This window comes from Coccinella septempunctata, chromosome 1, assembly GCF_907165205.1.
Source record: "Coccinella septempunctata chromosome 1, icCocSept1.1, whole genome shotgun sequence".
NCBI lineage: Eukaryota > Metazoa > Arthropoda > Insecta > Coleoptera > Coccinellidae > Coccinella > Coccinella septempunctata.
The window spans coordinates 38,600,398-38,613,873 of record NC_058189.1 but is presented as its reverse complement, the minus strand read 5'-3'; the positions used below and the strand labels follow the sequence as shown (position 1 = coordinate 38,613,873).

Sequence of the window (13,476 nt, the reverse complement as noted above, 5' to 3'; positions counted from 1 at the left end):
TCCTTCTATATTTTGCGTAATTGGATAATTCATACCCTTCATTCCTTTCAGAAAAGTACGACAAAAGATAGAGCCTCCAGTGTTCTTGAAGAGAATTGGTGACACCGAACTCTTCAAAGGCATGACAGCGAAGTTCACAGCATGCGCTTCCGGAATACCAGATCCAGAAGTCGAATGGTATCATGAAGGAAAAAAAATCTTTCCGTCCACTCGTATCAAGATGGAGACAGACATGGCCGGCTTGCTCAGGTTAACGATCGCTGGGGTTGATGTTGACGATCTAGGAAAGTATACCTGTAAGATAACCAACGAACATGGAAGTGACATATGTCATGCAGTACTGAAGTTCGATGGTAAGTATTCTTTATATCATTCATTCATTCATTGCTGCATCCCGTTACCGAGAGATCTACAAAAAGGCTCAAAAAAAAAACGGTGCGAACAGACTTATACAGGGTGTTCCTAAATTGAACGTACAAACGAAATGGGAAGATTCCTTAAGTGAGTTTAAGAAAAAAAAGTCCCATAAACATGGGGTCGCCAAAGCTTCGTTTTCGAGATACAGAGTGTTGAAGTTTGAATTTTTTTCAAGTTTTTTTCTCGAAATCGTTGGTAGATACGACAAAACTACAAGAGACCGAAAAGTTTAGTATAAGAACAAAGCTTCTTTTTACATTTTTTCAAATTAACAGTTGCTCACCAAAAAAAAGTTCTGCAGAAGAACAGGTGGCAGTGTTCCAGAAAAAATATCACCCTGTAGATCTTCTATCGAAATTGCCATGTCACGTGGTGAGAACTCTAAAATGTAATATCTATGCCACATTTCAGTGATTATCTTGTGAAGTGTAGATACTATGAGAAAAAAACTTGAAAAAATTCAAACTTCAACATTCTGTATCTCGAAAACGAAACGTTTGCTACCCCATGTATATGGGACTTTTTTTTTTAAACTCACTTAAGGAATCTTCCCTTTTCGTTTGTACGTTCAATTTAGGAACACCCTGTACTTTCTTAGAGCTATTTGCGACTGTGTGCCCTTCTGTGACTGAAGAAACCCAACCATAACCTACAGATCCTTCCACACTCCGGGCATGGATAGTCACCAACCATATCTGGCCGCCGCTGTAACCTTCTCGACTATCCATTATAACTGTGTACCAAAGACCTCCACTGTGACCTGTCTAACGCTAGTTGTTGTTCCCAGATATGATTGACAAACTGATTTTAGTGATTGATGTAGTGTATCCTTTAACCGCTCATACTGACCTCCTGGTTTCGGGGCTCCCTCTGTGAATTCGCCATACAGAGCTATTTTGGGGATTCTTATGTCTTGCATTCTCAGAATGTGGCCGCTCCATCTGAGTCGGGCCCTCGTTACTTGAGTCTCAATTGTTCCATAATTTCCATAAATGGTTCAGTACTTGCGAGTGTATCTGATAAGTTGCATCAGGTCAATTCAAAAAATTCAGGGTGAAGAATAGTGGTAAAGTTTGTTTAAATTGCTAATGATGATGAAGTTCTATTATTAATAATAATAAGTAAGAGTCCTTGAGTTATAAAAAGGCTTACTAAAAACTTGCCACCCTTTTTTCCTTTTTTTTACACGTACCTACAATAAATAGAATGAGCATTTGGTTCGAATAAAGTTACCCTTAATATTTCTTCTGCGTATTTCAGAGAACGAAATGAAGAGCAAACGTCCAATGGTAGACCAATACATAGAATATGACAAATACAAACGTAGCGGCGCTCCTATGCCTCTTTCAAACCCACCGATAATTTCACAAATGACTGATCGCCATTGCACCCTCTCATGGAAACCATCCATACCGACTGGACCAAGATTCCCGGTCACCTACCAATTGGAGATGTGCGAGTTGCCAAACGGCGACTGGTTCACAGCCAGAACTGGTATAAGAAGTTGTACTTGTGAGGTCAGGAACTTGGAGCCTTTCAGGGATTACAAATTCCGAGTCAGGGTAGAGAACAAATATGGAATTAGTGATCCTTCACCTTATGCTATCACACACAGGTAAGATATTCTGCATTAAGATATTTGAGGAGGCTAACAAATGAACTAAAAGCTTGCTGTTTGCTTCGATAGATTTCAACACTGCCATCATAGTTGGAATTATTTTCCAAGTTATAGGAATTAGAAAGTTCGAATTCACTCAATGATATTAGAAATACCCTATGCCATAAAAAACTTTCTCTGCCCAGTGACATGAAACCTTAGAATATAGAATAATAATATTCTATGTTCTAAGCATGAAACCGAATGAAGAGTGACGGTTGTAATGAAGTTTCATTTTTCCGTAAAAATTAATCTTTTTTCTCGTTTCCGGTTTTACTTCACATAATTTTAATTCCAATTCATTGTGAGACCCTAAACATTCCGGACCGTTTTTCTTCTTTCTCATATCTGAAAAACGATGTATAACCATGAGAAACATCCTGAAGTTGGAGATAACCAAGTTTTTGTTCGTCATTACGTCAAGCCAAGATATTTTCATCGACGCGAATCTTCTGCACCCTACAGATGGTTACAAAGGAGGGTGTTTCCCCGCCGGTCTAGCATTCGGTATTTAGTATTGATTCTGTATCGAGTTGTCAATCTATACAGAGTATTAAATCTGTATTCATATTTAGTCATTATATCATTGGGTCGACAACCATATATTTTTTCTTTGTTTAAATGGTAATTTCAGTTTTCCTGCTTGCTTTCCGTGTAAGTTAGTACGCTTGAAGGTAGTCTTTTAGCTGGTATTCTTTTTGTCTAATTTCCGTAGTCGTACTTTTTCTATTGTTTCGCTGCGATTTCTTCCGGTATAAGGTAGTGAGCGTGTTCAGCTCGTTCCCCTCGTAGCTCACGTGAAGGTTGATCACGTGTATGACAAGTGCCAGAAAAACCGTTGGGTCCGACGCGATGCCCAGGAAAAGCCATATATCGAGCACAGAGGTAAGAGCACTCAGTACTTGGAATCTCAGCTTCAACTCTCCGGTCAGAGCTTCACCTCTGCTGAGAGTACGATACTCTATTGGTGTGAAACCCCGAGGGAAACAAACAGAGTAGTGGACCGCTATACCTTGCCCTTTCCCAGTTATATCTGAGTTCCTCCTGTGGTGTTAGTACGATTCTCTGCTGGTGTGGAAACCCTGGCTGAGCAGAAAACAGAGTAGTGAACCACTGTGTCCGAGTTCCACTCCTGCGATTCTCTGCTGGTTCAAAACCTCAAGAGGAGCAGAGAAAGTGTAGTGAACCGCTGTGTACCTTTTCCATCCTGTCCGAGTTCCACTTCTGCTGTTGGTACGAATCTCTGCTGGTTCTAAACCCCGGGAGTACGATTCTCTTCTCTTAACCCCTGAAGAAACAGAGGAAGAGTCATAAACCGCCATGCATTTTCCATGTCGTATCCAAATTCCACCTGTGTTGTCAGTACGATTCTCTTCTGGTGTGAAAACCTGGAGGGATCAGAAAAAATAATGGTGAACCGCTGTGCGTTTTTATCGTCTTGTCTGAGTTATACCTCTTCAACAGAAGAGGTATAACTCAGACAAGACGATAAAAACGCACAGCGGTTCACCATTATTATTATTATTATTATTATTACTAACAAGTAATATTCTCTGGTGGTGTGGAATCCCAGGGGGGCAGAAAGCAGAGTGGTGAACCGCTATGCCTTGCCTTTTCCCTGTCCTATTCGATTTCGAACTCTGCTGACAGTACGATTCACTGCTGATGTGAAAACCCCGGTAGGAACAGAAAACAGAGTGGCGAATCACTGTGCCTGCTCCCTATTCTGTCCGAGTTTCTCTTGAGCCTTTGGTACAATTCTCTGCTGGTGTGAAAACCCGGGGGGGCAAAAAACAGAGTGCCCTTTCCTCGTCCTTTCCGAGTTCCACCTCTGCTATTTATACGATTCTTTGTTGGTGTAAAACAAAGGGGGATCAGAAAACAGCTGTGCCTGTTCCTCGTCTTGTCCGAGTTCCACCTCTATGGTCAGTACGATTCTCTGTTTGCTCTGAACTCCGGAAGGAACAGAGAAGGATTCGTGAGTCCCTATGATTTTTCCATGTCTTATTCAAGTTCCACTTATGCTGTGAGTTCGATTCTCTTGTGGTGTGAAAACCTGGGGGGAACAGAAAAAAATATTGGTGAACCACTGTGTTTTTTTATCGTCCCGTCTGAGTTCCACCTTTGCTGTTGGTAATATTCTCTTCTGGTGTGAAAACCCGGTGGAAGCAGAAATCAGAGTGGTGAACCGCTATGATTTGCTTTTTCCGTGTCCTTTCCGAGTTCTACCTGTGCTGTTAGTACGATTCTCTTCCGGTGTGAAAACCTGGGTGAAGCAAAAAACAGACTGGTGAACCAGTGTGCCTTTTCTTCGTCCTATCCGAGTACCACCTCTGCCGTGAGTACGATTCTCTACTGGTTTGAAACCTCCGGGGGGGGAGCAGGGAAGCAGAGAAGTAGTGTCTGCTAAGTATCTTGGTTCTGGCTGGCGAACGATCTGTAACATCCGTCGAGTAAGAACTGATTCAGAAAGGACCTGAACTATTCAGGCAATATGTTAGATTTCTCTTCTCCAATTCAGACCATGAATATTCAAAGAGAAAACAAATCGAGAAAAACGTGAGCTGAGCTTATAATACACGGTTGGAGTTAGTGGAGAAGAGACTGCTTTAGAAATGGATAGGATTATGTAGGATGTTTGAGTAACTCTCTGGTAAACCTAGGTTTCCCACATCATGAATATCAAAAGAAATCGAGAAACCCTGTAGTCTTATCTTGGAATGCACGTCGTGAATTAGACGGCAATTAACTGATTTCGAAGCGAAGGGACCAAATTAAGATGTTCGGTATCTTTTTTGGGAACCATAGGTTCTCACACCATAAATATTAGAGGAAAAGAACACTTTGAGAACATCTACCTATATGCTAATCTTAGGACACGACGGAGTAAATTACGTTAAACTAAATAGAATAATAACAAACTCATCAACACACCAATAATCCCCAATTTTCAAACTAGCTGGGTACTTCTGCAATGTTGAAACGGTGATATTCCCCCAGTTATTTGGTTCCATCTACTCCGCTACTTTAGCTCATTCTGCTTGCTTCCTTGTTGCTTTCAGCTGCCTTTTCCATAATAACAACATGCTTGATATATCAGAATGTCTTCTATTAATCCTTTTTCTACTTCCTTACAGGGAGAAACTTGAACCTGAACTGCCAAAGTGGCGTCCGTATCTTCCTCCCGATGTAGAATTCAAACCGGACGTTTCTCCCTACTTCCCGAGAGATTTCGATATAGAAAAACCCCCAGTAGATAACATGGCCCAAGCCCCGAGATTCTTAAGGCAGGAGCATGATACCCAGTACGGCGTGAAGGACCAGAATTCTAACCTCTTCTGGTTTGTCTATGGATATCCCAAGCCTAAAGTTTCCTTCTACTTCAACGATGAACTCATTGAATCTGGAGGTCGATTTGATTATAGCTACACGAGAAACGGACAGGCTACACTGTTCATAAACAAGTAGGTTCCGAAACGATATTGATTTCATATTTAATTACTAAACGGGGTTAATCATATTCTTCTCACCAACGCCACATATAGCCTATAGAACTATAATTGACTTATGATCGCCTTGCCCTATTGTTCTATGAGTTGATGCCAACGTTTCTTTGGTTTGGTACTGGTACCAACTACAAAAGTTTGGTCAGTAATCACTTTTTGACCAGAATATTAGTGGTTGGGTGTTTTATATCGATACTTCTTTCATTAGCATATATTGTAAATGGTACTGCCCCGAAAGAAGGTTATTCTAACTGCCCTGTAGTTTGCAGCCAGTATCATACACATCACGGGTTCCTTAATTCTGTTCCTAAAGTTACCGCAGAGAACCCAGTAGCTGAACTGACTTGTAAATGAAATGCTTGCCATGGTTTCGGTCTCATAAGACCTCATCAGGGCAACACAACTCCCACCTCCATGAGAACCGAAACGGAATTTTCTGAATATTACAAATGCGGTAGTATTCCTTGAAATTCGCGAATGAGATAAACTATGAAGCCAGAGAACGTGAGAGGATGATTTTGTATGGGAAAAAGGAACAAGTCAAGTGAATCTCTTGGCTGGGGTCGGTTACAAATGCAAAATTTCAAATAAGAAGTTAAGAGATAAGCAATAATATAAAATCAGACGAGGGTACGAGGGTGAATATCGAATTTTATAGTTTCACATAATCACATTGAAAATTCATAATACCGGGTGTCCCAGAGCTTTTAGGCCAGCAAATATCTCAATTACTTGCGGAAAAAAAAATTGAAAAAAATACTTGTCGTAGGAGACCATACGCCCTTTCATGCAGCATAGCAAAATCCACCCCCAGACAAACAACCCCCGAGAAACCACCCCTAACTTTTGTTTTTCAAATGGCACCCCCATGTTTGTTGTGCTTCAACTTACAGTTTTTTTCATTTCTCATTCAATGATGTATCATGGTAGCTAGAATGGCATGCAGAATTATGGAAAATAAAAATTTGCATTTTGATATACAACACTTTTTCTTGTCTCTACAATGTGGACTAATTCGATCAGTCCAATTAACAGTACCCACTAACGAATTCAATTTTATCGAGTGACTATCTTTACAACTACATATTATGATATATCATTGATTGAGAATTAAAAAGAGCTGTCAGTTGAAGCCAAACAAACATGGGGGTGCCATTTGAAAAACAAAAGTTAGGGGTTGTTTCTCAGGGGTTGTTTGTCAGGGGGTGGATTTTGCTATGCTGCATGAAAGAGCGTATGGTCTCCTACGACAAGTATTTTTTAAAATTTTTTTTTTCCGCAGGTAACTGAGATATCTGCTGGCCTAAAAGTTCTGGGACACCCGGTATATGTTCAAGTTGTGCATTTTGTTTTCCTAGCAAATGTAGAATCTTTCTTTGAACCGCTTTTTCAAACTCAGTGGAATTAATTTCGAGCTTTCTTATGAAGCTGATATGCCGAAGGAAACCTAATGAAATATGCAAGAACAGCAAGGCAGTCTGGTCAATCTGGACTCAAAGGAACGAAGGGCCTAAAAAACTAGCCAGAAAGGAAGCTCAATCGCCACTTACTGACCCTGAAACTTTCTGTGGTATAGGAAAATGCACCTATAAGAAAGAGTATCCGGAGAAGGAAGAAACCAAAGGAAAAACTCTCTGGGAAATCTTCCTGGAATCAGACACTGACGAGTGTAGATTCTGTGGGGAAGAGGTAAAAACTCCTATTTACCTGGTTACAAAATGCTTCGCCATTGTGCAAGGAATTCCTAGTACGAGAAAATTATAAGAGGAATGAGGACATAGCCCCCTTGGTACCCTCTCAGATACTAGAGTTCATTGCAACTATAGAGCTGGACGGCGTAGTTATGCGAACAGAATAGAGGGCGCAATAGACTTTAAGGTCGCAGTGGGATGTAACCCCCTTACCAAACTATAAACTATAACCCCGCCAGGAAGCGTGTCTCATTGAAGAAGATTAGATGCTGGCCATAGTTTCGGTCTCATTTGACCTCGTCAGAGTAACACAACTCTACGATAAAAAAGCTTGGAATAGAAAGAGCGTAATTGAATACTTGTAGAACCTTTTGACTATTATTAAGTATACGAGCGCTATCTAGTGAGCAACGAGATCCAATTCACTATCCTCCAGATGGAAATCCAGACGAAAACAATGTTATATGTCCCATATTCTCCTGATTTAGTACGCTTCACTCATATTATAGTAAACATGCGTAGGAACGGAGAGGCGAGACGCGTTCGATTTCTCGTCAGAAATGGTGCCAGCGAAAATCTAACGAAAAATATATAACACCTACATCATTGAGGCATGAATACAATGATGAAAATTAATTTAAACATCCCTCGCTGATATGGATATCATCAAGTGTTACGATCTGAATCGAATTGGCCAAATTTGCCATGACGTTAGAGTACTCAATTATGCTCAGAAGCTCATTCTAGTATTTGATTAGGGTCCGTCAATTCCAAGCCTTTCTCCATCGGTGTGAAAGCTGTATTGCTCTGACGAGATCAAATGAGTCCTAAGTCATGGTCATCATCTACTCTTCTTTGGTGAGCCGTGCTTCCTAACTGAGTACGGACGATGTCAAATTTGGCTTGTTCGATTCAGACCGTAACACTTGTTTATATCAATATCAGCAGGTGAAATACGAATTAATTTCCATTATTGCACTCTTTTTTTCATTTTCACTACATTGTAACATGTTCAAAAGAGAAATAAGAGTATGAATAATATTATATTTCTTGAAATAGGACACATAAGTAGAAATTTTTTTTTTCCGCCGTTAATTTTTTCCTCGGACGCCACATAAAATAATTTTTCATCGACTCTTTTCTTACAATATTCATGCAATTTACATTCCTCAATATCAGTGAATATTTTGTTGAAGGATGTTAGAGAGAGATGTTGGATGGTATGAAGCTGTAGCAAGAAACGAACACGGTGAAGCGAGACAAAGAGTAAGATTGGAAATAGCAGAATTGCCAACATTCTTGAAACGACCAGAGGTGGAGTATATAACCCTGAGGGGTAAAGGAAGATTTGAAGCAAGAATAGTAGGTGTACCATATCCTGAAATCAAATGGTACAAAGATTGGAAACCCCTTGCACCATCCAGCAGAATAAAGGTGAGAATTCGAGAACTGAATTCCTCTGAGTTTCTATTCGTGCAGAATTCTTATGAGTATTTCGATTGTTTGAGTAGTCACTTGATTCTTCGACACTCCAGAACTTATCAATCAATTAGTTTTTTTCCACAAACATATATTCAGTATATCAAATGATGACATGCTCTTGTACGAAACCTTCAACTCGCATACTTCTTCGTATGATATCTATTTGTTGTTTAAGATTTTGTGAGAAGGGTTATGGAATTTTTACCGAATATTTTGCCTTTCATTTCATAAATACATACGTGATTTGGGACTTTATGGATTTATATCCATGCCGCATCTCAGCTTCAGTTAAAATGGAGTATCTCTGTGTTGTGGGGGTTTCTTTACCCTTATTCACTCTTAAGACAAAGCAAATGTCAATGTTAGAAACAGTTTGTTTGGATTTTGTTCTGTGCTTAAAATAAGCGGAGTTGATCGTTGATCACCGTTTTTTGAAATTGGCACTAAAAGATCTAGTTTTCTGATCTTAAGTTATTTATGTTCATCTGATGCTTTCCTTTCAGATCGCCTTCAACGAACCTGATACCACTATCCTGACTATTTACGATGTTATCATGAAGGATGAAGGATTGTATTCCGTGAGTGCAAGGAATGTGGCCGGTTCCACAAGTAGCAGCGCAATGCTCCACATTGAAGAAAACGACTGGGAATATAACATGAGAAATTACAACAACCCATCGCCGATAAAGATAAGAAAACGTTTGTACACCGACCTCTACGATATTGGGGATGAATTGGGTAGAGGAACGCAGGGAATAACATATCACGCTGTAGAAAGGTTGAATGGTAAGTTTATGTCGATATGAAAAATAGCTAGGCACGGTAATGATAATTCAATCTTAACACAAAGTAATTTTAAGTCTAGTTGAACAGTGCAAGAATCGAATGTTAGGCGTAATATGATGATGATCCATTGTTGCTCTTGAAGAGAATGTTCTTTCTATTTTACAGGAAGTTTTCAATTCATTCAGATGCGCTAAAGCTTAAGAGGTTTTATTTTATTCACAAATCATTTATGTCAGAAAATGAATCATTGGCATGATCTTGGCTGATATTGTAATCTAAAATAAAGACAATTCAAAGAACTGACGTTCCATTTGTGCGAGCTAGTCATGAATCAGCGCAGGAATTCGTAAAGAGGCTGAAACATATAAACACAAACTATAGACCGGTTTCGGGATTGTTGTCCCTCATCAGTACAGTGCAGTGTTACACTTCACAATCAGAGTATGGTGTCTTTGAGCGAAACTGGACTGGGGGCCCGCCATGAGGGATATTTTTCAATTCTCATCACAACGCGCCACCTGTCCACCCAATACTGGACCAACCCTCACTCACTGTGTAGAATCCTACCCCCATCCATGACTCCCAGACATACCTTGCAGTTAACGAGAGTACAATTATTCGCCAAGAGACTGCAGGAGAGAATAAGGGTACGCTCGCAGACCGCATTCGGTGAGGAATTAAAGGCTAGGATCTGGAGCACACTGTTCTCCGCCGTCAAATACACCACGGAGATATCTAAAATGGAGACGACAATTCGAAGAAAACAAACTGTAATTCATTTCGGGATCATTGCCCATCATCAGTACAGTGCAGTGTTACACATCTCTTTTTTTTTTTTTTTTTATAGCAGTGGGAATCTGCGACCGTGAAAACACGGGGCTCTATCTCTCGCCCAGAGGAACCCATTTCTAGGGAACACTGTGGGGTTACTCACTCTCCTGAGTTCGCGACCCACTAAACCTAACCTGCTTTTTGTTGGTTCCGGGCATTTGCCTATAAACCATTTATCCCTTAATCGGTTGATTTCTTCTTGCACATTGTCGTGCTAGGGTTTTCATGTTCGTCCATTTCGGATATCTCTTCTTAGTATAGTTTTAATAAGTTGTCGTACTCATTTTAATCTCTCCTCAATTGATCTCTCGGTCTCCTTTTGTAAATTCTCATTCTTCTTCTGTCTTCCTCCGGATCGTAGTCCACTAGTCTCCTGAGTTCTTCGTTTGGATGTTCCTTCGCTGTTTCGAATAACTTTTCAGCTTTCCTCTTCATAAATTCAGTGATGGTTTCCCACTCCAAATCTCGATATATCTCTTTGTTCCTGACAAACCAAGGCGCATCTATGGCACATCGTAGTAGCTTGTTTTCTGTTGCCTGAATTCTTTGTATATGGCTCTTTGCCGCGAATCCCCAAGCACCTGATCCATAAGTCAGTTGCGGTCTAGCAACGGCTTTGATTATTTTCAATTTTGTCTCATTTGACATGTGGCTCTTTCTACCTATCAGCGGGTAGAGCATATTCATCGCTGCCTTGGTTTTGTCAACGGCTTGTTTGATATGGCTTCTCCATGTTAGACCTTTGTCTAGGGTGATACCTAAATATTTTGCTTCGTTTTTCCATTCGATTTCTTCTCCATCTACCTCTAGATTTGTTGTAGTTCTTAGTCTCCTCTTCTGCAGCAATATCGCTTGGCTATTTTGTCCGTTGAGTTTTATTTTCCATTTAATACACCAGTCATTTATTTCATCTATAGCTTCTTGTAACATTCCTTCTATAATTTCTGGCTTGCGATGTCGCATTGCGATTCCTGTGTCGTCGGCATATAGTGTCAGCATAGTCCTTGGAGATTTTGGTATATCGTGAATATATATGTTATACAGTAACGGCCCAAGTACTGACCCTTGAGGCACCCCTGCTTCCATATATCTGGTTGTGGAGTTTTCTCCTTCCACTTTCACGTAGAATCTTCTGTTCCTCAAATAATTCCTAATCAACTTGCACAGTTTCATTGAATATCCAGCATATCTCATTTTGTAAATCAATCCTTCATGCCATACTCTGTCGAATGCTCTGGCGACATCTAGTAGTACAAGACCGGTTGCTTGTTTATTTTGGAATCCTTCTGTTATGTATTCTGTGAGTCTCAGTAATTGCTGTTCAGTTGAGTGGTCTCTTCTGAATCTGAATTGCTCTGCTGGAATGAGATTCAGATTTTCAGTTTCTTCTGTAAGCCTCCTAGCGATTACCCTTTCTACTACTTTTCCTAGGGCGGACAATAAACTTATCGGCCTGTAGTTTTGGGGGAATTTCTTATCTTTGCCTGGTTTGTTGAACACTATGACTTCTGCAGTTTTCCACTTTTCCGGATAGTGTTCAGTCCTCATTATACCGTTTGCAATATTTGTGAGAGCAGCTATATCTTTTCTATGTAATTTCTTCAACATAGCATTCGTTATTTTATCACTTCCGGGAGCTTTTCTATTTTTCAAGCTTCTGATTATCTCTTTTATTTCAAATGGAGAAGTTGGTTTTTCTATTTTGTCGTCTACTGGTGGTTCGTCCATTTCTTCTTCGTTGTTCTCTACAAGATCTTCCAGCTCGTCGTTATCGTCATCAGATCTGTAATTTATTCTCGATTCTCTTTCTATCGAGTCCGCCAGTGCTTCTGCTTTATCGATATTCGTATATGCCATTCCTCTTTCTCCGTGGAGAGGTGGTATTTTAGTCTTTTCTCTTCTCAGGCATTTTTGCATTTTCCATGCAGAATGATCGATAGTATTTAGTTCGTGAACTCTTTTGTTCCATCTATTTGTTCTCATGTCCTTCAGGGCATTTTTTAGAACTTGGCTGTGTCGGTTTAGATTTCTCTTATTTATATCTGTTTTATTGAGCCTGTATGTTTTTCTTAGTCTCCGATTTTCCCTGATGAGATCTTTGATTTCTCTGGGTGTATCACCGTGTGGATGTATCGGTGCTGGTCTCGTTATTTTCTTTGTGCTCTTTTTGTAGGCATCTATTATATTCTTTTCTAGTTTATCAACTGCTCTTTCTAGGTCTTCCGGTGTGTTGATTGTCGGTATTTCTGTTACCTCCGATTGTATCAGATGGCTATATTTCGTCCAATCGGTGTATTCTCTTGTTTGCATTAGTTCTCTTCTTGGCCCTTCTCCTATTGTTAATTCGATGGGGTTGTGGTTAGAGGTTCCGTCCCACAAGGTCTCTATCGAGAATTCTCTAGTGATATTTTTCATAATTGCGATATCAATTATATCTGGTAATCCATTTCCGAATGCTAGGTACGTTGGTTCTTCAGGTCCAATAACGATAGCTTATTCATGTTTTTCAGCGAGATCTTTCAGTTTTCTGCCATTTCTGTTTTCCATCCTGCTGTTCCATTCTGGAGATTTGCAATTAAAATCTCCGATGCAAATTTTCGGGTTTGTTCCATCTAGTAAGTTGTTGATTTCTTCTTCCAATAGGTTATTTGGGGGTCTTTTATATGCCGATGTGACTTCGACTCTTTGTCGATTTATTTCAGCTACAATCGTCACTGTTTCTATTTGTGACTCGTCAGATCTTCCTTTAAAATAGTGTTTCAGATCTCGTCTAACCAGTAAGGCAACACCTCCCCCAGTGTTTGCGATTCTGTCACATCTATAAATCTCATAATTCATGATATTCAATCGCGTATTTGGTTGTATTCTTGTTTCCTGTAAGGCTATAATATCAGGTTTTCTCTCTGATATTATTTCTTCTATCTCGGGTTTTCGAGTTCTGACCCCGTTTATGTTCCAGGAGACTATTTTAAGGGAATTTTTCCTAGTTGTATGTTCCATTATTTCAGTTTACTGAACATTCCTTGGAGTTTTTTCTCCATCTCTCTTTCAATTTTCAACATGATTTTGTTGAAAATTTTTTCAGTAAAAGTGTCTAAATCGTCGG

The 13,476-nt window shown here is 39.9% G+C and overlaps 1 protein-coding gene across 9 annotated transcripts in view; it reads left to right on the top strand.

The window, feature by feature from the left end:
* Window positions 1-13,476, top strand: part of LOC123316690 (obscurin) — a 217,089-nt gene that overhangs the window by 158,021 nt on the left and 45,592 nt on the right. For all 9 annotated transcript variants that reach the window (XM_044902926.1, XM_044902909.1, XM_044902918.1 and 6 more), the window contains 5 exons: window positions 52-353; window positions 1,678-2,032; window positions 5,212-5,538; window positions 8,468-8,705; window positions 9,257-9,539. In XM_044902926.1, coding sequence (XP_044758861.1) covers window positions 52-353; window positions 1,678-2,032; window positions 5,212-5,538; window positions 8,468-8,705; window positions 9,257-9,539 — 1,505 coding nt within the window. The remainder of the gene's footprint in view (window positions 1-51; window positions 354-1,677; window positions 2,033-5,211; window positions 5,539-8,467; window positions 8,706-9,256; window positions 9,540-13,476) is intronic.